This window comes from Phalacrocorax aristotelis, chromosome 1 (genome assembly GCF_949628215.1).
Source record: "Phalacrocorax aristotelis chromosome 1, bGulAri2.1, whole genome shotgun sequence".
Classification (NCBI taxonomy): domain Eukaryota; kingdom Metazoa; phylum Chordata; class Aves; order Suliformes; family Phalacrocoracidae; genus Phalacrocorax; species Phalacrocorax aristotelis.
The window spans coordinates 130,859,732-130,884,347 of record NC_134276.1 but is presented as its reverse complement, the minus strand read 5'-3'; the positions used below and the strand labels follow the sequence as shown (position 1 = coordinate 130,884,347).

Below are 24,616 nucleotides of genomic sequence, written 5' to 3'. Positions count from 1 at the left end.
GCCCGCTCGGGGCGGCGCCGGCCTTTGAATGGCGCGGCGGGAAGATGGCGGCGTCACCCCTAACGGTGCCGCCACAGCCTCGGCAGCGGGACTCCGCAGCGGCGGCTTGGGCGGGCCGGGAAAGGCTACCCCACTCGGCTCCGCCGCTCCCCGCCGGGCTGTGCTGAGCCCCCCGCCTGGCCTCGACCTCTCCCTCCGCAGCAGCGGGAGCCCCGGCACCGGCTCGGCAGGTACCGGCGCAGGAAAGCGCGGCCCTTTCTCCCCTCCACTCCTCTTCCTCTTCCTCGGTCCCGCCACGCAACGCGGGGGGTCGGGGCGCGCAGGGTGAGTGGGAGCGGGGCTGCCGAGGGCACGATGGAGCTGCCGCTGCGGCCCCTGCCTGCTGCTGACCCGGGAGGCAACATGGCGCTGAGGCGCCTCCCGCCGCCGCCGGAGGGCCCAGGGTGGTGCTGGAAGGGGTCGGGTGCAGGACCTTTGCCCCGGGGACACCGGATGCCTTCGGCCGGAGGTACTGGCTCTTGGTCCATCCCTTTCCTCTTTGGGGAAGAGTGGCTGGAAAGCTGCCCAGCGGAGAAGGACCTTGGGGGTGCTGGTTGACAGCCGGCTGAACATGAGCCAGCAGTGTGCCCAGGTGGCCAAGAAGGCCAACAGCATCCTGGTTTCTATGAGCAATAGCATGGCCAGCAAGAGTAGGGAAGTGATCATGACCTTGTACTCAGCACTGGTGAGGCCACACCTCGAATACTGTGTTCAGATTTGGGCCCCTCAGTACAAGAAGGACATTGAGGTGTTGGAGCATGCCCAGAGAAGGGCAACGAAGCTGGTGAAGGGTCTGGAGAACAAGTCTTCTGAGGAGCGGCTGAGGGAACTGGGGTTGCTTCGCCTGGAGAAGAGGAGGCTGAGGGGGAGACCTTACTGCGCTCTCTCCCCAGCTACCTGAAAGGAGGTTGTAGTGAGGTGGGTGTTGGTCTCTTCTCCAGATTAACAGTGATAGGATAAGGGGAAATGGCTTCAAGCTGCATGAGGGGAGGTTTAGATTGGATATTAGGAAAAATGTCTTTACTGCAAGAGTGGTCAGGCATTGGAACAGGCTGCCCAGAGAGGTGGTGGCGTCACCATCCCTGGAGGTGTTCAAAAAATGTGTAGATGTGGCACTTCAGGGCATGGTTTAGGAGGCATGGTGGTGTTGGGTTGGTGGTTAGACTTGATGATCCTAGACGTCTTTTCCAACCTTAATGATTCTGTTATTCCCTTGAGGGCATTGGCTGTAGCTGAGGTACGTGTTTATGTTGAGGGTGGTAGTGTACAAATAGGCATTGAAGGGTCTTCCTGCCCTATTCACTGTTTAGTTGAGAAACGTAAGGAAATTTATATTCTGGGCATGCTTCTGAAGTTGGGCTTGTTTCACTGTATGCCACTGAACAGTGGGTCTTGTTCTTGACTTGGCCTCTAGGTGATACCATAATACAACAATCAGTATAGTCTGTATTCTTTGGTACATGAGGTGAGGTTTGCCTACCTTATTAAACTGATTCAAGAATACAGTAAGCTGATAAAACGTATTGCATCTAGAGGCATGAGTTTAAGTGGTCCTGGTTGGTGCCCTGGCACCTGCAGATGCAGGGGAGTGTAGTAGTTTTTTTTAATATGACATCTTGACTCTTTCATATATATATATTTCATGGCAAGATGTCATATAAAGTGGTCCTGCTGCCAGCTAGGACTACCTGAAGTGATGCTTCTGGGTGCAATACATTTTACCAGCTTATTGTGCTCTCGACTCAAGGGAAAAACAAAGATGTATACAGCATTAAGATGTATATAACCTCTGAAATTGAGATGTTTACATAACATCTTGTAATGTCATCTCTTTTGCAGTTTTTCTGTAACTCTTAACATTTACATCTCTCAGCCTCTTCTCTAGTCATGTTGCATCTTCTCCCTGTATTGATTATGTTCTGCAATATACAATTTTGTCAGTTTCTGCAAATGGAGCTGAGCAAGGCAACATATCTATTTCCCCATTACAGCTCCTCAGTGATGATTCAGTAAGTGGCGCTCCTGTGTCCAACTTCCCCCATGTTCTGGAAGCATTTTCTTTCAGAGAAATCTAATGCCCAATGCTTTTAACCAACAATGTGTATCTTCGTCATTTTTACTGTTTCTTAGAATTTTTCTAGCAGGTAAAAAAGAGGTTAGTGGTGTACTTGTTTACGAAACCCTGAGGCACAAGTTTTCAAACTCATGTCCATTGTTGTTCTACAGGTATTTTTCAAGCAGCAGAATCATGTAATCCTTTATTCATTCCATCTTTTCCATGTAGTTCATTGTTTTTAACATTAGGAAAGAAGCTTGAGATCCCATCATGTAGGTTTTTTTTTCTTTCTATGTTTCCAAATCCTAATTCTGCCATATTAGTTACATTTTAGGATAGACAAATATGGTGTCCTCTAAATTCCCCTTGGGAAGCCTATTCTGCTTTGTGGCATACTGCTGTTCTCTCCTGATGGTGCTCAACTTCGTGTTTAGTATTTGGATGGTACTTTGATTATACACAGTGAAACAAAGCTTTCAGAGCTATGTCACCTTTTTTATATATCTGCATGGGGGAAAATGATCTTGCATCAGTGACAGCGAGGTTGGGGTTAAGCTCAAGAGGGCAGTTGGAATTTTTATTTTATTTTATTTCATTGAGAGTAAAAATACTGGCTGCTTAGGCCCACTAGTATTTGAGATCTAGGCTGCCCTTATGCTGTCAACGATGGTGGGAAATTTCTTTCAGCAGTTTTTGAATGTGCCAGTAGAAGAATGGGTACAGTAGAGTCAATACACACAATTACTTGTTCTTCATCTTGATTTGACAAGATCTTTCACAAAATGCTGTTATGGGAACTATATAGTCATGGGTGATAGGGGAGACATTACTGTGGATCAGAAACCTGTTTTCAGTCTCAGATGAGGAAAGGGACAAAAAGTTTGAGTTTTCTTAATGATTTGGAAAAAGGGAGGATGAGGGGAGGGAGGAGGCAATATCTGTAGCGGGCACAAAATTATTTAGGGTTACGAAGACAAGAAATATGAAGCAAGGAACTTAAGATAGAGGAAGTGGCAATGTGGTGAAGATAGTAATCAGTGTTGATAAGCTGAAGTGGCATGCATTGTGCAGAGTAGCTTGAGCTGCTTGTTTGGTGTACATTGTTTTTTCTTAATTCATCCATAAAGCAAGAAAAAAAGACTGGGCACCTCTGTAATCTGTAAGGATTACTGAAGTCTCTGTAGCAATAATTTAAAAAAGAAATAGTCTGGATAAGGATGAGGTGGTAAATAGGTTGTAATGCTGTTATATTAATTAGTGCTGAAACTCTCTGTTTGAGTGTGTATTTGGTAATGGCACTGTGTCTCAAAAGCAAATATCAGAGTGAGAGTTTAGTGAAGAAATTATTTGGATGTGGAAAACCTTATAGGAGGAAAAATTTGAAAAGATGTCAGGAGTTAAGATGAATGGTGAAACATCTGTAGGAAGACAGTTTCTTGTTACCTTTTCTCATAATACAGGAGCTTGTAGAGAATTTCGACGTTTAGGTATGTAACCTAAGTGACCTCAGATTCAAGGACCTTGATCTTTTTTTTTGTTTTTTAATTTTCTCCTCCCAAAGGGCAGCATCAGCAGGTAAATGTTCCTGAAGATCAAGCAGACAAGTTGCTCCTTGCAAGCTGGGGTCTTCCCAAGGCAGTTCTGAAGAAATACCACAGTCTGGGAGTAGTACGGATGTTTGAATGGCAAGCAGAATGCCTAATGCTTGGACAAGTTCTGGAAGGGAAGAACCTAGTTTATTCAGGTATGCAAACATCTGACAAAATCAGTCCCCCCTAACTTTCCCAGTGCCGTTTACACGTTAGTGCTGAAGGGTGCTGATCTGGCAGATAAGAAGGTCAAGATTCTCTGTTTCTTTGGAAAGACCCAATTAAGATCCGTTGCATCACTGTACCTCAGACCTGGCTTGATAGACTCCTTTCCAGATATGAGAAGAGATTTTTCCCCCCTCATTTTTTCTCCTCATGTTTGTTTAGAAACTGATCATTAGGAGTCAGTTAATGATGACTCACTTTTTTTTTTTTTTTCTTCTAATTACAGACTGTGTCAATCAGGAACTGAATGATAACAGCAATGTTAGATATAAATACTTCTGAAAATTTTATTTACTATCTAATTTTTTCAGTCCCTTTATTGTTTCTCTTTACCTAGTGTATGGAGGGAGGGGTGCAGAAAGAGAAGTAGCACTGGTGGACTAGAAATCTGTAGGAAATGGCAACTTGGGTTTCTGCTCTCCATGAGCAGAAGGTCCCAGAGCAGCACTTGGAGGATGAAGAGGGGTGGGTGATTTTCTTTGGCTTGGATTTGAGTTTTGTTTACTTGGTTCCAGAAGATTTTGGGCCTGATTGCTGGGTAATGGCTGTCCCCCGGTATGTGGCATCTCCTCCACAGTTTTCTGTAGTTGGTAGTTGGCAAACAGCAGTGCTTGTCAGTGAGGAGGGGTTAATATAGTTATGGCCTAAGTCAGTAAGGCAGTAGCTGAGGTCTCCTGTCCAACTGAGACACTATAGTGGGTTTATTTTTTGTTTTGCTGGGGTTTTTTTCCCTTGCTTACCTCTGAGCTGTTGTTGCTTCTGGAGCAGAGAGGAGAAACAAGCCTTGGTGGCAAGACGGAGGAAGCTAGAAGAGAAATACTTTGCAGTCCTTTTGACCCTTTATGGTGTTAACTGCAAACGTGGTTGTGGCTGTGGGAGAGGGGCATCAGCTGAAGAGTCCTGCCCCAAGATCTCCAGTAACTCTTTCCAATGGTAGCTTTATGATATTTGTTCCTTAGATTGCTTTTTTAAAACTTCAAAAGTTATTAAAAAAAAACCCAACTTTTTTTTTTCAGCTCCTACCAGTGCTGGAAAGACTCTTGTTGCAGAATTGCTTATTTTGAAGCGAGTCCTGGAGACTCGTAAGAAAGCTCTTCTCATCCTTCCCTTTGTCTCTGTGGCCAAGGAGAAAAAATGTTATCTGCAGGTAAGTAGCATTCAAGTTTGTAGTTGTTGGGTCATATTTTTTAAATGGAAGGTTTTGAATGGATTTGAGGGGGAAAAAATGCAGAGTTGTTTCAGAAAGGATTTGTATATAATTTAAAATTTCCTCTTGTTCTATGTTGGAGATAAAAAAAAGAAAGTTTTAGCCAAAAAGAAAAACTTGGAGAAAATGTAAGGAGTTGATTAAAACATTTTATTTCAGCTTTGACTTTTATAGCATTTTTACTTGCATTTATTCACACATATTATAATATACAAACTTTAAAGGAATTTTCTAATTAGAGATTTTGTCTGAAAAACTACAAAGGGAAGGCAGAAACGTTATCTGAAAGGAACTTTTTATTTTAGCTTTCCTTGGGGTGTTCCACCAGAATTTTTTGCCTTTGATTTCACTTTGACTTTGCTAAAAATACGTTCTGGCAGAATGTGGTTATGGCTTGGCTTCCTCACCCTAGCTATTTAAAAACAAAATTACAGTGGGAACAGTCTTTTTAAAATAAAAACATTTTTTTCTTGAAAGATTTTCATATAAAATATTGTTTCTATTAACCAATATGTCAAAGTAACAACAATTACTAAAACCAAATAAAAAAAACAGCAGGCATTTTTGTTACAGTTTCTGACATTTAAGGTGTTTTGGGTGTTAGTAAACTGAGATGGTATCTTAACATTTCCTAGCAATTTGCAAGGTTAGGAACAGAGTTCAAAAGCTACTTTGTGGTGATAGATAATGAAGATACGCTTTTGCTTTAATCTTGTAAAGCTGGTGGATTATCGATGCTGTGTTCTACTACTCCTGGCCTAAGGTTTGGCTGTAGCTGCACATACTTGAAATCATATGGTATCCCACCCATCCAGTTCAAACATTTGTACCTTTTGTGAATGCAGCGTGTAATGTGCCAAAGCTTTGGCACTGGAGTAATAAGCCATGGAAGAAAAAAAAGTTGTTGCTTCTTGACTTTCACCTGGGAGATGTGATGTCTTTGTGTTTGGGTTCCCGCATTTTGCTTTTGTCCCTGCTTTCTCAGGAGCAAGGCTTCTTTGTACATAACCCACTGGTATTATAAACTGTTGCACTGCGTGTTCTCTAACCTTCTTAATGGTAAATGTTTTCATACAAAACAGTGGTCCCCATCTCTTACTCAGTTATATACACTTTATCCTGCAATGTGTACTGTGTGGATTCTGCTGTGGAAATAAAAAATGACAGTGGGGAAAAAAACCCAGCAGTAACTGGCTGAGCTATGGCTTTAATCTGATCAGTTGGCATTATAAGCACTAGAAATCGTGGTTGTAGGATGCAGGACTTCATGTGATTCCAGCAGGCATTGGTCAGAATTCAGAATTGTAACTTTGGCATGACATGCTGTATTCTTGAAAAACAGGCCCTGTTTCAGGAGGTGGATGTGAGAGTCGAAGGCTACATGGGAAGTGTGTCTTGTGCCGGATGTTTCTCTGACGTGGATGTTGCTGTCTGCACCATTGAGAAAGCCAACAGTCTAATCAATAGACTAATACAAGAAAACAAAATGGACTCACTGGGTAAAATACTAAGGCTTGACCATTGTGGGGATAAGGTTTATTACATACTCTGACTACATGTGACATTATGAGTATATATGACATTGTATTTGTTCAGTTCTGTATATGACAGACATGACATATAGAAAAACGGAGGAATTTTTCTTCTTTCAGAGCACCTCTGATTTGGATTTAGGCATGTAGTCAGGACTGTTCTACATAGCTCAGCGGCTGGGGAGTGAGTAGGTAGAAGCTGCAGGTTTAGTTTGTCTGATGTGGATGACAATCCATGGACAGCAATTAAGCTGCAATAAGCAGTGACTCCCATAGGTAGAAAATGTTTTCCAATTGATGAAATTGAATTAAAGGTCTGGGATATGCTTGAGTTCAAGAACGTGGGTATGTACATTCGTTTGTTTGGGACAGACTGGGGCATCCATGGTTTATCTTCACTTAGCTCAAGGAAGAGGAAGAATTGTGTTTGGTGCTCATCTGGGTCCAGATAAGTGGAATAAATACATAGAGCTCCTCTGGGTAGCCATGGTGACTAGAGGAGCTGTGACATTCATTCCTCTCTTGTACTTTGCTCAAAAGCCTTCTGTCCTTGTAATGTAGACTTCTAGGTCACCGTGGCCCTGATGGCCACTAGATAATGGTAGTATTCTTTTAGTGTCTGGGAGGAGATACAAAACCTGAAGAAGCCCTATGTTTCTAGTGCATACTGGGAGAGCACTGTGTTTTCCTAGTCCAATCAGAAGTTTGTTCTCTTTGTTTCCCTGCTCAGTATTTTTATTTTTTTGTCAGTTCTGTTTTATACATTAATCCCTCCCATCTCCACTCTGGCCTGTAACATAGCTGGTTGCTATTTTAAGAGTACAAAAATTGGAAAATTAGATGAGTATCAAACTGCTCTGAGACCTCCACCTGTGAAACTGCTGTTCCATGTGCATCTGGTGTCATAATATTCTGCAGCATTGCATACCAGGAGAGTTTTTTTAAAGATGAGAGATGAGAGAGAATAAGGGAAATAAAGCCTTGCAGGTTTTGTCAGTGTGAGATTGTGGGATAACACATTCACACCTAGATCAACAGGGGCTGGATCACCACAAACGCTTTGGGCTTCCAGTGGGCTGGAAGATGAGTGGATGACTGTGGTTGTGCAGCATTTTAAGCTTATTTGAATTGAGGCTTCTGCCATCCAGCCTGATTCTTGAATGTATATCTTCATCCCTTCCCTTGCAAGAGAACTGGTGACTATGCAGTTAGTTATTTCAATATATGGCTACTTAGTTTAGGGTTTTTTTTGTTTGTTTTAAATAGGGTTAGTTTGATCCTAGGCCACCACACCGTACCAGCGTTAAGACTGTACTGGCACTGTACTGCCAGTATAAGGCAGCGAGTTGGGTCGTGGTGTCCATATTTATGTGGATGTGAGTGTCTGGGAAACCCACTCAGTATACTAAAATGTATTGTTTAATGATAACATCTTTCAGAAGCTAGAGATATGCCAAATCCCTTTGGTTGGTACCTCCATTCCATCCCGACGTTTTGTTGTGCTCTCCATGATGAATGTACCTGAGAAGAGTCATATAACAAGCCAACTGATTACAAGATTTGAGTTTGAATATGTGTCCTCAACAGTGATACCTCCTTAAAGCATGATGTTTTTCTTTCACCATTTGAAAACACCTCTGCTGCAACCTCCCGTTTCCCTTGTACCCCAGTATGACCGTATAACTGAAATAAGGGTAAATTTTTTTTTCTTTAGATGCTTATTTTAAATTAATTTTTAAATTAAATTGGAATTTTAAAATGATCTTTAAAGTAATACATTGACAAATTTTCTATTTGGAGATAAATTTTCATAGAAGCTGCAAAATACAGCCACAAGCTGAAAATGCCAGTATAACTGTCACCTAAAGCAATTTTGCCTGAAACTGCAAGATTGTACCTTGTCTTCTAATTAATTCTAAATTTAGATGAGTTTGTAACAAGGTTGTTTTATCTTTTGAAATGAGTTACTGGGAGATGACTGCAGTTCTGGCTGGATTCCATCTCAGGCTTGAGCTGTTCCTTTTGTTGATGTCAACGCCCTGCTGATAGCTCACGTTGCTTTTGGAAATTGTTGAGAGAAGCTCAAATCCTCTGTCTGGCAGAGCTCTGTTTGCTGTATGAAGCAGTTAAAAGCAGTTTTGTGTTGCTAATTATTATATAATGTATGTCAGTTTTGAACATCCAGGTACACATACACAGGAGATGATATTCTTGTTGTTCAGCCTCCAGACACTGATGCTAAAGAAATTTTTAGGAAAGCGGATTAGAGAAGAATCTGTGGCATTCTTGAAGTGTCAGCAGGGAATGGATTTGTAATGTGCTGTTGTGATACTTAACTTCCTTCTTATGTTAATTTAAACTTTAAATTAGAAATTACTAGTTTGTGTTTTTAAAAAATAATCAAATTGTTCCTGCCTGTCATTCAGATCTTTTTAGTTTTAAACAGGATGTGGACTTAAAGCAGTCTAGTTATTCTACAGTAAACATGTGTGATAGCTCTCGGGTACTTTTAATTAGGTTTTTTCAGCAGTCTTCTTGGGACACACGTAATTTGCAGAGAGAAAGAGGAGACCAAGGTTAGCCTGATTTTCAGTAGCAATGCGGTATGATGAAATTCTGTCTGCACTTAAACTCCTGAGCTTGAGGTTGAGTAGAAAATACCATTGCATGCTGGTACCTGTAGTCCTCCTTGGCTGTGATTCCATTTTAAGATGAGGATCGCTTTGTGAAAAATACTGGTTGCCTGATTGCTTCTACTGCATTATCCTAGTGGGTGTGTTCTGAGAACTGCCTGAGTAGACAAGAGAGCACCATGCATGTGTGACAGCTGGGTCTCACCAGCTTGCAGACTGCCAGGGTAACACAGTACCCAGGTTTAGCATGGGTCTCAATATTATAGCCAAGAAACAGTAGGAGGTATAGAACAAGTGGCCCATACAACAAATAGTGCCATTTCCTGTGCTTTGGCCTGTAGGTACTACTAGTGTTTTGTGCGTCACTTGAGGAAGCAAAATGTGCTGCTTCTTGGCACAAAGACTGGAAAGGCAACTATTATGCATTTTAGTTTGGTAGATACCTGATTACACTGTTCTGTCTCAGCTGCTGGAAGAATTCAGGCAGACTGTTGTATGGGGAAGCAGGAAGAAGCTGCTTCTGGTAGCTGAATAAATATCTGTTTGGTGACCAGTGAATTACCATTTTTTACAAGTGAGCACAGAATAGAGGAAGTACAGGAAGACAGAGGAGCTGTATGGGTGGGAGTTTGTGAGAGGCTGACGAGCAGTGCAGCACTCTTTTCTAACTTAAATGGCTTGAAAGAGAAGGGGGGAGAAAACAGACGGAGAGAGAAGGAACATACGTAGGAAGGAGAGAAAAAACTGAGAGGGAAAAATAACATTGAAACAGATAATATAAGGTCACATTTGCCCTTAAGCTCCTGCTATTTTAGCTGCAACAGGAAGATATTACATAGCTGCACCAAAGATGTGAAAAAAGTTCCACAGCAGCAGAAGTAATGAAGCTTGGTGTCCTCTGTGTCCTGCTTTTTCTTCTTTTTTTTTTTTCTTTTTTTTTTTTTTTAAACCTTTCTTCAGCCTCTTCCATGTCCCTGTGATCCTGTCAGCTGGCCAGAAGGGGTACGTACTGCTGTTGGTTGGGATGTGTGCAGGAGTCGTGCTGCATGGCTGAGTTGTAGTGGCTCAGTTTTCTCCTCAGGGGAAGACCCTAATCTGGTCTGTTGTCTCCAGATGCTGATATTCAGAAAGCTTTTTAGACATTAGACATTTTTTTAGACATGTTGCAGGAAACGGTTAAAAGGCTGAGAATTATTAGTGGGCTGAGGCAGAGATAGATAGGTGGTTTCAGAATCATGTTCCTGTAGTGGACACAACTACGAATGAGGTACCTTGGAACCTGGTGACCCACAAAAAGCAGGGCTTCACTTCAGTCTCCACCTTCCAGCGTCAATACCAACAACAAATATGAAGCTTTAACAGCTGTAGGCACGCATGAGCAAGGTCTGCAAGGTTCAATTGTACCAGCAGCAGAGTGGATATCGTAAAAAGAAGAGATGAGTGCTCATAGTGGGTGTCTCTCTGTTAAAAGGCACTGAAGCGCGTGTCTGCCGACCTGAAAGGGAGTCACGAGACGTTTGCTCCCTTCTGGGAACTCAGATCTAAGATCACTGAGAGGTGCTACGCCCTGTCAAGAGCACAGGTTTACTATCCGCTGTTACTCTTCCACGTGGGCACAAATGATGCTATAAGCCAGAGCCTGGGAAGAACCAAGGAAGACTATTAAGCCCTGGGGGAGCAAGTGAAAAATATTGGTGCCCAAGTCATCTTCTCCTCTATTTTACCAGTTGGAGAAAAAGGGGCAGCCAATAACAGATGAATAAAGCAAATCAACTCTTGGCTACGTGGCTGGTGCCGTCATGAGGGTTTTGGCTTTTATGACAATGGGACTTTCCCCAGGAACCACAGCCTGTTAGGGAGGGATGGAATCTACCTGTCTAGAAAGGGTAAGTGAATCTCTGGCAGCAGGCTGGCTCACTTGGTGAGGGGGGCTTTAAACTGAAGGACGACAGGGGGCAGGGTCCAAAGTGGCAATGCTAATGCTGTCACATCCAATGGGGGAATTAGCCAGGCTAACCAGAGCAGTGACGGAGGTGCCTCAGCTGCCCTGGGAGATGACAATCAGAAGAACAACCACCTCAAGGGTGTGCATGGGTGTAGCGGGTCCTCATGCACCCCTCCAGGGGAAACCTGTGAGCTCATTTACCTCTGAAATGCCTGTACACCAACATGACCAGCATGGGGAATAAACAAGAGGATCTAGACATCTGTGTGCAGTCTCAGGGCCACAGTCTGACTGCAGTTTAGGAAACATGGTGGGGTAGCTCGCATGACTGGAATGCTGTCATGGATGGCTATGTACTTTTAGGAAAGACAGGCCAGAAAGTCAAGGTGGGGGAGTTGCTGTTTATGTGAGGGAGCAACTGGAATGTATTGAGCTCTGCCTAGGGGCAGAGGAAGAACGAGTCGAGAGCTTATGGGTAAAAATTAAGGACTGGGGGTAGCCTTGGCTGCAGTGACCATGAGATGGTGGAGTTCAGGATCCTGTGTGGTAGAAGCAGGGCAACAAGTAGGATTACAACCCCAGACTTCAGGAGAGCTAACTTTGGCCTCCTCAAAGACCTGCTTGGAGGAATCCCACGGGTTAGGGCTTTAGAAGGTAGGGGGGCCCAAGAGAACTGGTCAATATTCAAGTACCACTTCCTCCAAGCTCAAGATGGGCACATCCCCATGAGGAAGAAGTCAAGGACAGGAGCCAGGAGATCCGCATGGATGAGCAAAGACCTAGAAAAACTCAAATGGAAGAAGGAGGTTCACAGTATGTGGAAAAGGGACTGGCTACTTGGGAGGAATATAGGAACGTTGCCAGGGTATGCAGAGATGCAACGAGGAAGGTCAAGGCCCACTTGGAACTAAATCTGGCAAGGGATGTCAAGGATAATGAGAAGGGCTTCTTCAAATACATCAGCAGTAAAAGAAAGATTGGGGAAACTGTGGGCCCACTGCTGAACGAGGTGGGTGCCCTGGTGACGCAGGATGTAGAGAAGGCAGGTTTACTGAATGCCGCCTTTGCTTGAGTCTTTACTGCTTTGGCTGGCCCTCAAGCATCCCAACCCCCAGAGGTGAGAGACAGAATCTGGAGAAAGGTAGACTTCCCCTTGGTTAAGGAGGATTGGGTCAGAGACCACTGGGGCAAACTGGATCTTCACAAATCCACAGGCCCCAATGGGTCCCTCAGCACCCCATGAGGTGCTGAGGGAGCTGGTGGATGCTGTTGCTAAGCCACTCTCCATCATCTTTGAAAGGTCATGGAGAAGAGGAGAGGTGAGGTGCCTGAGGACTGGAGGGTAGCCAATGTCACTCCAGTCTTCAAAAAAGGCAGGAAGGAGGACCCAGGAAACTATAGGCCAGTCAGCCTCACCTCCATCCCTGGAAAGGTGATGGAACAGTTCATTCCAGAGGTTCATCTCCAGGCATGTAGAGGAAAAGAAGGTTATCAGAAGTAGCCAACATGGATTCGCCAAAGAGAGATCGGGCCTGGCCAAGCCAATAGCCTTCTGTGATGGTATAACTGGCTGGGCCAATGAAGGGAGAGCAGTGGATGTTGTTTACCTTGACTTCAGCAAGGCTTTTGACCCCATCTCCCATAACATCCTCATAGGTAAGCTTAGGAAGTGTGGATTAGTTGAGTGGACAGCGAGGTGGATTGAGAAGTTGTGCAATGGCAGAGCTCAGAAGGGCCATGATCAAGGGGGCAGAGTCTGTTCGGAGGCCTGTAACTAGTGGTGTCTGTGCTGGGTCCAGTCCTGCTCAACATATTCATCAATGACCTGGACCTCACCATTGATACCAAGCTGGGAGTAGTGGCTGATACTCCAGAAGGCTGTGCCTCCATTCAGCAAGACCTGGACAGACTGGAGAGCTGGGCCGGGGGGAACCTAATGAAATTCAAGAAAAGCAAGTATGCGGTCCTGTACCTGGGGAGGAACAACCCCATGCACCAGGACAGGTTGGGGGTTGACCTGCTGGAAAGCAGCTCTGCTGAGAAGGACCTGGGACTGCTGGTGGACAGCGAGGAGATTCTGAGCCAGCACTGTGACCTTGTGGCCAAGAAGTCCAACAGTATCCTGGGGTGCATTAAAAGGAGTGTGGCCAGTAGATCGAGAGAGGTTATTCTTCCCCTCTGCTCCACCCTAGTGAGGCCACATCTGGAGTACTCTGTCCAGTTCTGGGCCCCCCAGATTAAGAATGACAGGGAACTGCTCGAGCAAGTCCAGTGGGGAGCTACCAAGATGACCAGGGGACTGGAGCATCTCCCTTATGAGGAAAGGCTGAAAGACCTGGGTTTGTTCATCCTGGAGAAGAGAAGACTGAGAGGGAATCTTACCAATACTTGTAACTCTCTAAAGGGTGAGTGCCAAGAAGATGGGGCGAGACTCCTGCCCAACAACAGGACAAGGGGCAGTGGGCACAAATTGGAACATGGGAAGTTCCACGTGAACATGAGGAAAAACTTCTTTCCTGTGAGGGTGACAGAGCAGTGGCACAGGCTGCCCAGAGAGGCTGTGGAGTCTCCTTCCCTAGAGACATTCAAAACCCGCCTGGACGCGTTCCTGTGTCCCTGCTCAAGCAGGGGGCTTGGACAAGATGATCTCCAGAGGTCCCTTCCAACCCCTACCATTCTGTCATTCTGTGATTATTCTTTTCAGTATTTCTACACATCTTACAAATTTGATGGTGGTGGCTAACAGAATAAAAAGTCACCTGCAGGAGGTAGGATGACAACAGAGCAGTCATGTAAGGATTTTTTTCATTAGAAAGTCAAAGGTCAATAGCAATGCTCATTCAGGTTTGGTTAGTGAGCAAAGATATAATAGGAAGCAGTGTGTAATTACATCTGCTCTAGGTTTTTTTCCCAGACATTTCTATATTATTATGGAATAATGTTTTTAACTAAGACAATGATATCAACAAAGCTTTTGACTAGCTCATTTGGGTGCTGGATGTGCCTTTCCAGATATTCTGAAGCCTGTTTCATTCAGTATAGATGCTGCAATACTGTTTTGTGTTGTGGCCAGACTACCACCTCAACCTATATATTTTAATTTTTTTAATGTGTGTGAGGTTGTGGGGGTGTGACATGTTATGATTTTTCTCTCTTAGAAGAATCAGTGACAGAAGGAAGCCATAGCTGTAGCTGTGTGGAAGAACAGCTGGATTTGTGAATATGAATTGCAGTTCATCATGTGGAATATGAAAGGATCAAGGCTATCTGTTCTTAGTTTGGAGTTTTGTCGGATGTAACCTGACTGCTTCTCTTTCTCAGGAGCGGTGGTTGTGGATGAGTTGCACATGCTGGGAGACTCACATCGAGGATATCTGCTGGAACTCCTTCTGACCAAAATTAGATATGTTACAGAGAAGGCTGCAAAACGGTGGGTAGACAGGATGTCTGTCTTTTAATGATAAATTATGGACGACTCTAAATATTTTGTTCTCTGGGTGATTGGAAATGTATGTTAGCTCCAGGGTTTTTATAAAAGTGTTGACCTAGACTATTTTGGTTATTAACGTCTCAACATACCACCTCTCAGGGGCCTGCCATTGCAGTCAAAACCTCTTTTCCTCATGGTTTTCAATTTGTGTGCTACCATGGGACTCATTGTCTCGGGAAAAGAAATAAGGCTGAAGTTTTCATTTACTTTTTTAGCCTATTTAAATTTTTTTATAAACTTGCTTTCTTTTAATGTTTTTTGCTAGCAGACTCTCACAGCTTAATTTTTCAGTGTTTTGTGGAACAGGGTATTTATCCTACTGAAACATTCGGGTATTGTGAAAGAGTGGGCATGCTGTTAACTTGTCAGTGGTGAATTGATTGGAAGACTTAAGAGGATGTGCCAGTATTCTGCTTAGTTAGCATTGCTCAGGGTGATCTGTGGTTTTGCTTGTAACACGCCATAGCCTAGTGGTTGCATGGTTTCTTGCCTTTAGCAGAACTGATTGGACACTGGGGAACAGTTTTAGAGGCTTTTAAGAATTCAGTATCTAGATCCTCAGCACCAAACTGTCCAGCTGCTCCATAGTGCCTGGTCACAAAGGCAAATGGAGGAAACGGTGTATCGGTTGTCTTAATCTTTACTGGTGGTGCTGAGAGAATAGTCAAAATCAACTGTTCCCTTAGCACCAAAAGCCAGATTTTGCCAGTTTTCTCTGCTGGGCTAAGCACAGACTACCTATTTAGTTCTGGGGGAACTGCCATTTCTACATTGGCTCTCCACCACACATTTTAGCCAGTATTTCCCATATTCATTTCCAGGATCCAGCAATGTTCTGGGTCTTATCACCTCTGACTTTTTCTCCTACTGTCCGCGTACGTCCTGGAAGCCAGTACACTTCAGAGCAGTATGAATAGCTTTGCTACTCCTTTTACCTTGTCTTGTCATGTAGTTGCAGCACAAATGCAGGACTGCTCTTTTGCTTTCCTCCCTTGCTTTTAAGAAGAGGGAAGGAGAAAACATTCCTTAGGGAAAAAAGGACAGATGCATCAAGGAATATTCCCGGGTAGAAACATTACTTCTGTCTTCACCATATACGTACTGGGGCCCAGATCCTTAATGCCTCCATTATGGTCAAGTTGACAGAGGTTCCCCATACCGCTTACTGACGTGAAGGAGGTGGCCATTGTTTTTGTTGTGATTGTGATTCCTGGAGTTGAAGGCCGCTTTTTCTCTCAAACATCCTCCCAAGTCTGTGGTGCTTTTTCTTCTTTTCATTTAATGCGAGCCACTTTATCCAAATCCTTTAAACACTACCCAGCCTGACCTATTATCAGAATAAGCAGTGCTTTTAAGAGCTTTTTAAGTGGTATGGGGGGTGTCCCACTGAAGTATAAGGCTGTGTCTTTGCATCAAGAGAATGTTCTCTGATGGCTGTTGCAAACGTGGATGCCCTTGCTTCTCCATGAGGCTTTTGCAGACCCAGCCAAAATTCTGCAGAAGATTTTTACCATCCCCAGTCAAAGAGAGTGTTGTGGAACTGGTAGGTTTTTAATCTTTGAAGGTCAAAAGTTGCCTCAGGGAGGAAAATCTGCAACCTAGATGGGGAAGCTGTACTGGAAAATGCTTGAAGAGCTTGGATAAGAGAGTCTGCCTCTCCGCAGCTTCCTTTTTTCTGTCTTGTCAGTGACAGCCCTTTTTTACTCCTGGGTAGTCTTGTTTCCTCTGTGTTGTCTTTGCTGGGATTACAAGTACCTTCCAAGAAGATTCAGGCTCTTTCTGAGCTCACATTAATTTGTCAGGCCTTTCTCTTTTTTAAAGTCTCAATTTATGGCTCAGTGCAATGCAAATGAGTAGTTTTTAAATGTAGGCTTAGGAGCATAAAAAAGCCCCCTATTTTGTGGACGTAAAAGCTTGAATTAAAATATACATTTGGGTATCTAAATTAATAGTTTGTGTTTTCAAGTCTGTTAAGAGTCCATTACTTCTCTCTACCTTTACTGGAGGCTGCTGTTCAGCACTTTGAGAACTGAAGCTGCTTTTTTCTTTGCTGAACTAAGGACTTTGGTTCCCAACTCTACTAAGACCTTAGTCTAGTATTATTTGTCCTGAAATTGAAACAAATGGAAGTGTTTTAATTAAGACATTTAAACTTAGAAAGATCACAGTGGAGACGTAACCATTTCTTTATTTGCATGTTTTTAATGGCAAGGGAATAGTTGATTATTTGTTTTCAGTTTCTCCAAATATGCAGATTATGGCTGTGGTTACCTGAAGAAGCTTAATGTTTAGGTTCAAAATATTTAAGAAATTGAATTATCTTGTTATCAATGCATGACCTGACATTGTGTTTGCTAAAAGTAGAGTATGGCTAGTTTCTTTTTCAAAAAGTTGAAGAAAATAGCTTTGCACTTCAGACCCTGGAAGGGAGTAGATTGAGTTAGTTTTTCTGAATGCTGTTTTCCAGAACAGTAGCCTGTGTTGTCACTAACTTTCTTTTTCCTTTAACCACTTCCAGAGGAGCGAAGATGACCAGTCCCGGTTTTGGTGGGATACAGATACTAGGCATGAGTGCTACCCTCCCTAACTTGGGACTCCTAGCCTCATGGTTAGATGCAGATCTATACTGTACGGATTTTCGCCCTGTGCCCCTCAAGGAGAGGTTAAAAATTGGCAACAACATTTATGACTCCTCCATGAATTTAGTGCGAGAATTCCAGCCCAAGCTTCAACTGAAGGTAAAAAAACTCTGAGCAGTGGCTTTGGGATAACACCTTTTGTATGGCTGAAGTTAAAAAGACAGCTACTGGTATGTTTTTGTTTGGTTTGGTGTTTTTTTTTTTTAAAGTTTTTTTAATAGATTACATTCCTGACTTCATTGTTTATTTCATAGGTTGTATGCTCAAGCTAAGGACAAATTTTTTTTGTCTTCTACTGATTTAAACAAAACCCAAAACACTCACACTTGTGAAGTTTTTTAAGACAAAGTTGACTTTGCAGCTATCTTGTTTCTGAGCACTTGACAGATATAAAGAGTTTGATTCTCCCCTTACCCACCACCCTATCTTGTGTCCTGGAATCTACTTCACTTTCATAAATGAAGGTAAATATTTCCTGGTCAGGCCAAGGGATTTGCATTCATCGTTGGGAGAATATATTCTCATTAAACTCTGGTATTGAACCTGCTTATGTTAAGCTGCTAAATTATCGCATTTTGTCAATGATTAGAAGGCAGATGCCCATCCTGATTCTTCTGAATCTGTTTCCAGCATTTAGTCCTTTTGTGCACTTGAAAAGGATATGAAAAGTTGAGACTAATGTACTATAATGATTTGGAAGAACCAAATGGGTAGAGATGGGAAATTTGCACTTCCCACCTTGTAGGTTCCTTTTCTATGAAGTCTTTGAAAGGTGGATTCTCTCCCTGATCCTTTCAACTACTAGTGTAGTAGTTGGATAATATGGGTTGAATGCAAGCAATATTTTGGAATGTTTTCCACCCAGTTCTCGTGTGAAAATATCCTGTTGTCAGTAGCATGGTGGCACAGCAAAGTAAAAGGATCCTAGAAACAAAAGGAAATGTTTGTGATAAGAATATCTGGAAGCTTGCTTTTATGTGCTTCTATTGAGAAGGTGATTTTGCATCTTCTTTTCTGGATATTTTTTGAAGTAGGTGCGTTGGCTAGGTACTAAATTAAGTGAGAGAAAGAGCTAAACTAGGCTTATGGCTCAACAGTTTAAGGGAGTGGCTTATTTTATAAGACCAGGTGATCCTCTTGGGCTTGAAACCTATCACTGGATCTTCAGACTTCTCTTCTATGACTCAAACTGGACTAGAAAAGGGAACTTGATGACCTCACCACTTTTGCTGAATTTGGCTGAATCCTTACTGAGCTTTTGACATGCATATGCAGTTCCTGTCATTGCTCCCCTGTTTTCATTTGCATTTCAGTACTTTTTATTTCTCACTGTACACCTACCGTTTCTGTCTTTCACCTTTGGCCTGCTTGCTGGAAGAGAATCTGGCTTAGCCAAGCAAAACAGATCAGTTGCAGAAACTCTCTTAGGATCTTAAAACCAAAAAGGCAAGCTGTAAACAGTAGGGTTTTGCATGCATATCCATATAAGTATCCATAAAAGCCTTCTGCTGTGCTCTGAATGCTTGCAGTCTTTGGTCAGCAGTGCTTGCTGGGTGCACCTTATTGAGGCTGCTCAGACTACTACATCTCACGCTTTTAGTTCAGACATCCTAGCTGATAAGTCATCCTTAGTTGCTGTAGAGGGATGTTTTCCCTTGGGGCTCTTCCTAGTTCTTCCCCACTGCTGTTAGCCACAACATGGAAGTTGTGGTGATTTTCTTGTGCACTGTGTGACCTTCGTTCAGAAACAGGTTTATGAAAGCAAGATGTAAAACTTCAGATTTAGTCATGGGGAGGTCTTAGGCTGTCCTCAACAATGTGGTCATGCTAGAGCTTGGACTTCTAAAGCAAGACAGAAACTAAGATAACAGTTCTTCATCTTCTTTGTTTGCTTCTCTTTCTGACTTGAAGTAGAAAATTCCTACTGTGACACAGAAGGATGACAGCATTTACAAATTTTGTCTCAATCCAGGGAGATGAAGACCATGTTGTGAGCCTGTGTTATGAGACTGTTTGTGATGGCCATTCAGTCCTGATTTTCTGTCCATCCAAGAACTGGTGTGAGAAGCTGGCAGACATAATTGCCAGGGAATTCTACAGTTTGCAACAGGCTAAGAGTAAGAGAAAAGTAGTTAATTGAAGACTGTAGCATGCACAGTGCCTTTAATGAAAATTAATTTTAGTAGAAACTATAAAAATATTTTCCCTCTCAAGGTTCTGCAAAAAACTCAGCCCTTTCCCCAGTTGCTGTGGACAGAGAAGAGATCGATGAAGTCCTGGATCAGCTAAAGCGTTCTGTCTCAGGCCTGGACTCTGTGCTCCAACGTACTTTGCCATGGGGAGTAGCATTTCATCATGCAGGTATTTCTGAACATCTTGGTCTGGAATTCTGTAATGGTCAAGTCATAAAGGTTCTTTTTTGCTGTAGTTACCAGCAATTTACCAGTTGCTTTTTGAAGCCTTCTGTAGTTTATGAGTGAATTAAAGTGCTTCAAGAATCTCACAGTTAGAGGTAATCTTGAAATTCTTTTATTGTGGCTGAACACTTTAATACACTAACTGTTATGATAATCTTCTCTCTATTGTGTTGGATTACGGCAACTTCTTAAATACAACTTAATTTTTTTTGTGAAATGCCTGAAAAATTAGCTGATTTGCAGCCCTAGCATTTTCAAGTTGTTCCCAAAGCTGTCAAAGTATTTCAGGGCAATTTTCCTCAACTTAATTCCAAAATAGATGAGTAAATAGAAGAAGTATAACAATGAAAATAAGATAAAAGGAGCTTGTGCCACGAACGCTGCTGGCTATATCTTTTATTTCTTTCCTAAGTAGGTAATAGTGTATGTCACCTGTTGATCCACTGAGAGAAAGGACTGACTCTGGAAGAGAAAACAGTAGCTATGGCATTGAATATGTAGGGGAAATAATTCCAAATCCTTATAGAGTGAGGATTTCCTTCTGAAGAATAAAATTGGCCTGAAACCCTCAAGGAAATGTAGAAAAATGCATATTATACCTTTAACCTAGAATGGAAATAATGAAGAAAGATTTCAGGGTCAGGAAGGCAAGTGACTAAATCCTGGTTCCCTACTGTGTGTGTTACATCCAGTTTTCTTCTTTTTATTTTATTCCTTTGTTTACTTATTTACTTGCAGTGCATGTAGATCTGTAGTAAATAGCTGTTCATCTTGCCACAATGCATACAAGTGCCTTAGAAAAGCTAGTTTATTATTACTGTCAACTGAAGAATGAAAACATAATGGTGAAATTTTGCTTCACTTATGGTTTGAAAAAAAAAAAAAAAATTAACTGATGTAATGTTGCAACTCTGGTTCCTAACACTGAATGGCGAATGTCCATTAAATTTGTTCTTCCCCTTGCTTGACAGTAATATTATTAGCTCTTAAATGCAGTCTCACCACTACTGGGTTTGCTAAAAGTCATCTCTCCTCAGGTCTTACTTTTGATGAACGGGACATCATTGAAGGAGCCTTTCGCCAGGGCTTTATTAGAGTCCTAGCAGCAACCTCCACGCTGTCATCTGGAGTGAATTTGCCTGCACGCCGAGTAATTATACGAACTCCCATGTTTGGTGGCAAACTGTTGGACATTCTCACTTACAAGCAGATGGCTGGAAGGGCTGGCAGGAAAGGAGTAGACACAGAGGGTAAGCAGAGACTTTATTAACATTCTCTAAGAATGGTGTTAACCTGATTAAATCCAGGGCAGTGCTTTGCAATTAGTGACTAATCATGATGAATTCCTTTGGTATTCAGTGTGATTAAGTTAATCAAGATGAATTTGTTTGGTATTAATGGAGTAAAAATTGTAATTCCCAGGGGATTCTTCTCTGCATGGGACTTACTTTGGTATTTACATGTCAGTTACTTCAGGAACAGGCTATTTTCTCCTTTGAACTCTTGTTAGCTTCTAAGGCTCTATTTGTTTGCCTTAATTGTGTAATCCATGGTCAGTTTTCTAAAGTGTTTACAGTTTCAGTGAGAAAATTTACAGTAAACTCTCATTGGAGAGGCCTAAAGCGTAAGAAATGCATTTGAAGTCTACAACCCTAATTTGACAAACTTCTTCTGTTGTCTGAAGTTCTGATTTGGATTTATTAAACTTCCACTAAACTTAGCCATAACTTTTATGGATCTTGAATGTAGTAATGCAACAGAGAGACAGAGAAATACAAACAGTAGTTCATAGGTAATATGATGTCTTCATACATACAGTGGCACTGATTGATGTTCGACAAAATAATCCTGCCTGTTATTTTAATTTGCAATGAAAATTTATCTTCATGGATGATATTTGGAAAAATTGTATTATACAAGTATAAACACAATAACAAATAAGTTCAACAGAAGCGGGAAGTAGGATTTGCCATACTGGTGGTTTGATTGGTGCTTGCTGGAAGCCTACGTAAGCAGACTGTTCTTACATTTAACTTTCTATTTTTGCCAGAGTAGCATAGCAACAGAGCATTTTACGACCTACATCTCTGTGAGCTATCCCTATGTGTTAAAGAAAAGGGCAGCTGCATGCTGTATTTTGAAGTTTTCCAGACTTTGTCACTTAAGTGTAGCTGTCAGGTGAAAAATTATATTATTCCTTGAAGTTTCATTTTCTTTTTTTTCCCCTTCAAGTTACAATAATTAGTACCCTTTTTTGACATTCTGATGTGACTGTGGTTTTTGCACAGTAAGCAGTTGATTTTATGCTGATGAGCTTCATGAATGTACCATTTTATTCCACTCCACAGAGTCTTTTGGATGAGAACATAAAGCTACATTACCAGCTGCTACTTTTTCACAGAGTAGGGAGACTGGAGGACAGCAACTTCAGCTGAAAAAAAAGCCTTATGTGGATAGGAAATTCAGCTGACAGAAGATAAATGCTGTTGGGTTGATTTCCTCCCTTCCCCCTTCCCCCAACATTGTAGTGTTGGATTGTCTCAGGTTTTGATTTTTTAAAATTTTTTTCTGATTTGATGGAGATTTCAAAGCATCATTTTAGAAAATGAAATTGTATTACTCTTGCATTCATCAAAACTGTCATGTTCCCAAAGCGAAATAGGTAAAGCTGTTCAATATTGCTGAACAAAACCTAGAAATTTAATAGGGCGTTTTTTGCTTTTAGAGGAGTTTTATGCCTAGATAGCTAGAGTCTTCCGGTGTTTGTCTAGTCTGATGCTAACCTAAATTTCCCCTCTCACTTAGTTCCTTTTTTTTCTTTTGGTTGTTCCCCCCCAGTAAGGTTGCAGTTATTGGCTTTAAGTTTTCAGTGGCATCTTGGGAAAAGGTTTCCCCCAAGTCTTGAATGACTGTCAGATAATGTAGAACCAAGTGGATACCCATCTTCTGTTAGATTTATCACACTGAAGAGCCAAAGTTTTCAGAGGGATTCGTAGGTCACATCAGAACCCAAATACAAAAATGAGTGAATATTCTTTCCTGCTAAAATCAAAATAAGCTTTGCTTTCACAAAACAATGCTTACAGGCAGTTTATCTTCTGTACTCTCAGCTCTGGCAAAAGTACATGTTCAACAGATGCCTAAAGTTTCACACATCCTCAGAGCATGTCTTTCATCCTGTAATTCATTTATGTAATCATGTTTAAGCTGTATTCAGTTACGCACCTACACTGCATTTGTAGTATTTATTCTGCTCATTAAATTTAAGTGCAGTTGGGTTTTCATTACCTCTGAATTTGCTAGTTACTCTAGCATTACCACAGCTACAGTTTTATCATAACTTAACATTTCCAGGATCTTACTAAGATACCCACTAGAAAAATTACCTCAGTGTCCAGACTATGTGCACTTAAATCTTAACAGGTTATCATAAACCTATCATGATAGTTACTGTCCAGCTAATCCAAATCTAATGCTCTCTTAGTCAAAGGCAAGGTTGTCCTACCCATAGTTCATTTATCGTGTGTCAACTGGCAAAGCTTCTAACTAGCTAGGTCTCCCAGGGACATAGTTTCTCTGTAATGGCTGTGTTGAAAAAATCTCCTTTATGTGAGCACTGCATTTTTCATGGGTAGTCTGTACTATTATCTCACTAAAGGAATTAGCTCATTATTTTTATTTTTGTTTCATGGCTCTGGGACCTTTTTTGTCTCCCACAGAATTTCAGTTATTAGGGATTAACTGAAAAATGTCTGATAAAAAATTTTAAGTTAAGGCATATTTAGATGTACTTTCAGTGGAAACCATTCAGAATACTTAAGATTTTGTGTGTGTATGTGTGTGTGTGTATGCATATATGAAAGTTCAGAAAATGCAGTTACTTAGATTAACAACTTTGGATTCCTGAACTTTGGTATCTGTGTTATTTCATTTCAGGAGTGGAAGCTGGTTGACTTAACACAAACTGCCAAAGTGCTGTGCATCCTTTAGGTTTTCTTCTTGCTTTTGAGAATCTTTTCAGCAGAAGAGAAATTGATACCACTATATATGAAAGTTCCAGTCAATTCCAGAACAAGAAGCAAGAGTGGTTTAGCAGCAAAGCAGATGCAGAGAGGCTGTGGAAGCTCCTTAGCTGATCTGGCAAGACCCTGACCAGCTTAATGTAACTTTGAAGTTTATCCTGCTCCCAGCTTTTAGTTCTTAAGTATTATGCATCTGTGGAGTTCTTGCATAGAAAGGGATATACACTGTTCAAGGTTGCAAAGGTTTTTCTCCTTTTTATTTTTGTTTTATTCAGCTTTTCCAAAAATATACCCATGGTTTTCCATTCCAACAATATGTATGAACTGTATGTAGGTATGACAGTGCTAAGATGCAAGACTAAGGTCATTAATGGTTTTCTGTTTGTTTGTTTGTTTTCTTTTCTTATAGGTGAGAGCATTTTAGTTTGCAAGCCCTCAGAAAGATCAAAAGGAACTGCTCTACTTCAGGGATCTCTCAAGCCTGTTTGCAGTTGTTTGCTTAGAAGAGAAGGGGAGGGTGTTGCTTCTAGTATGAAAAGAGCAATACTTGAGGTACAGGACATGAGTAGAGGAATTAGAACTGTGCTTGCACTCTTGTAATTGTAGGATCGTTTCTTTTGTGACACCACCAAATGTTCTCTGTGCACTTTCTTCTGTTTCTTATCTTGTCAACTCCAGCAGCTTCAGAAGAAAATTACTTGGGTCTGCCAGCTTGCTTCAGTATTTAGCATTTTGTTTGGTATGTTTCAGTCTCCGCTTGCTGCAGATCAGGATGTGGGCACTGTCAAATAAGTGTTACAAAGCTTTGCTTTTGCATTTAGA

General features: G+C 41.8%; 1 protein-coding gene across 4 annotated transcripts in view; it reads left to right on the top strand.

The window, feature by feature from the left end:
• Positions 1–24,616, top strand: part of POLQ (DNA polymerase theta) — a 62,727-nt gene continuing 38,111 nt past the window's right edge. For 2 of the 4 annotated variants that reach the window (XM_075107338.1, XM_075107332.1), the window contains exons 1-10: positions 1–230; positions 3,657–3,839; positions 4,926–5,056; positions 6,459–6,615; positions 14,548–14,656; positions 17,235–17,454; positions 19,328–19,472; positions 19,570–19,716; positions 20,810–21,022; positions 24,204–24,346. In XM_075107338.1, coding sequence (XP_074963439.1) covers positions 29–230; positions 3,657–3,839; positions 4,926–5,056; positions 6,459–6,615; positions 14,548–14,656; positions 17,235–17,454; positions 19,328–19,472; positions 19,570–19,716; positions 20,810–21,022; positions 24,204–24,346 — 1,650 coding nt within the window. In that variant the 5' untranslated portion in view covers positions 1–28. The remainder of the gene's footprint in view (positions 231–3,656; positions 3,840–4,925; positions 5,057–6,458; positions 6,616–14,547; positions 14,657–17,234; positions 17,455–19,327; positions 19,473–19,569; positions 19,717–20,809; positions 21,023–24,203; positions 24,347–24,616) is intronic. The other 2 variants (XM_075107323.1, XM_075107348.1) reach the window with 2 other exon arrangements.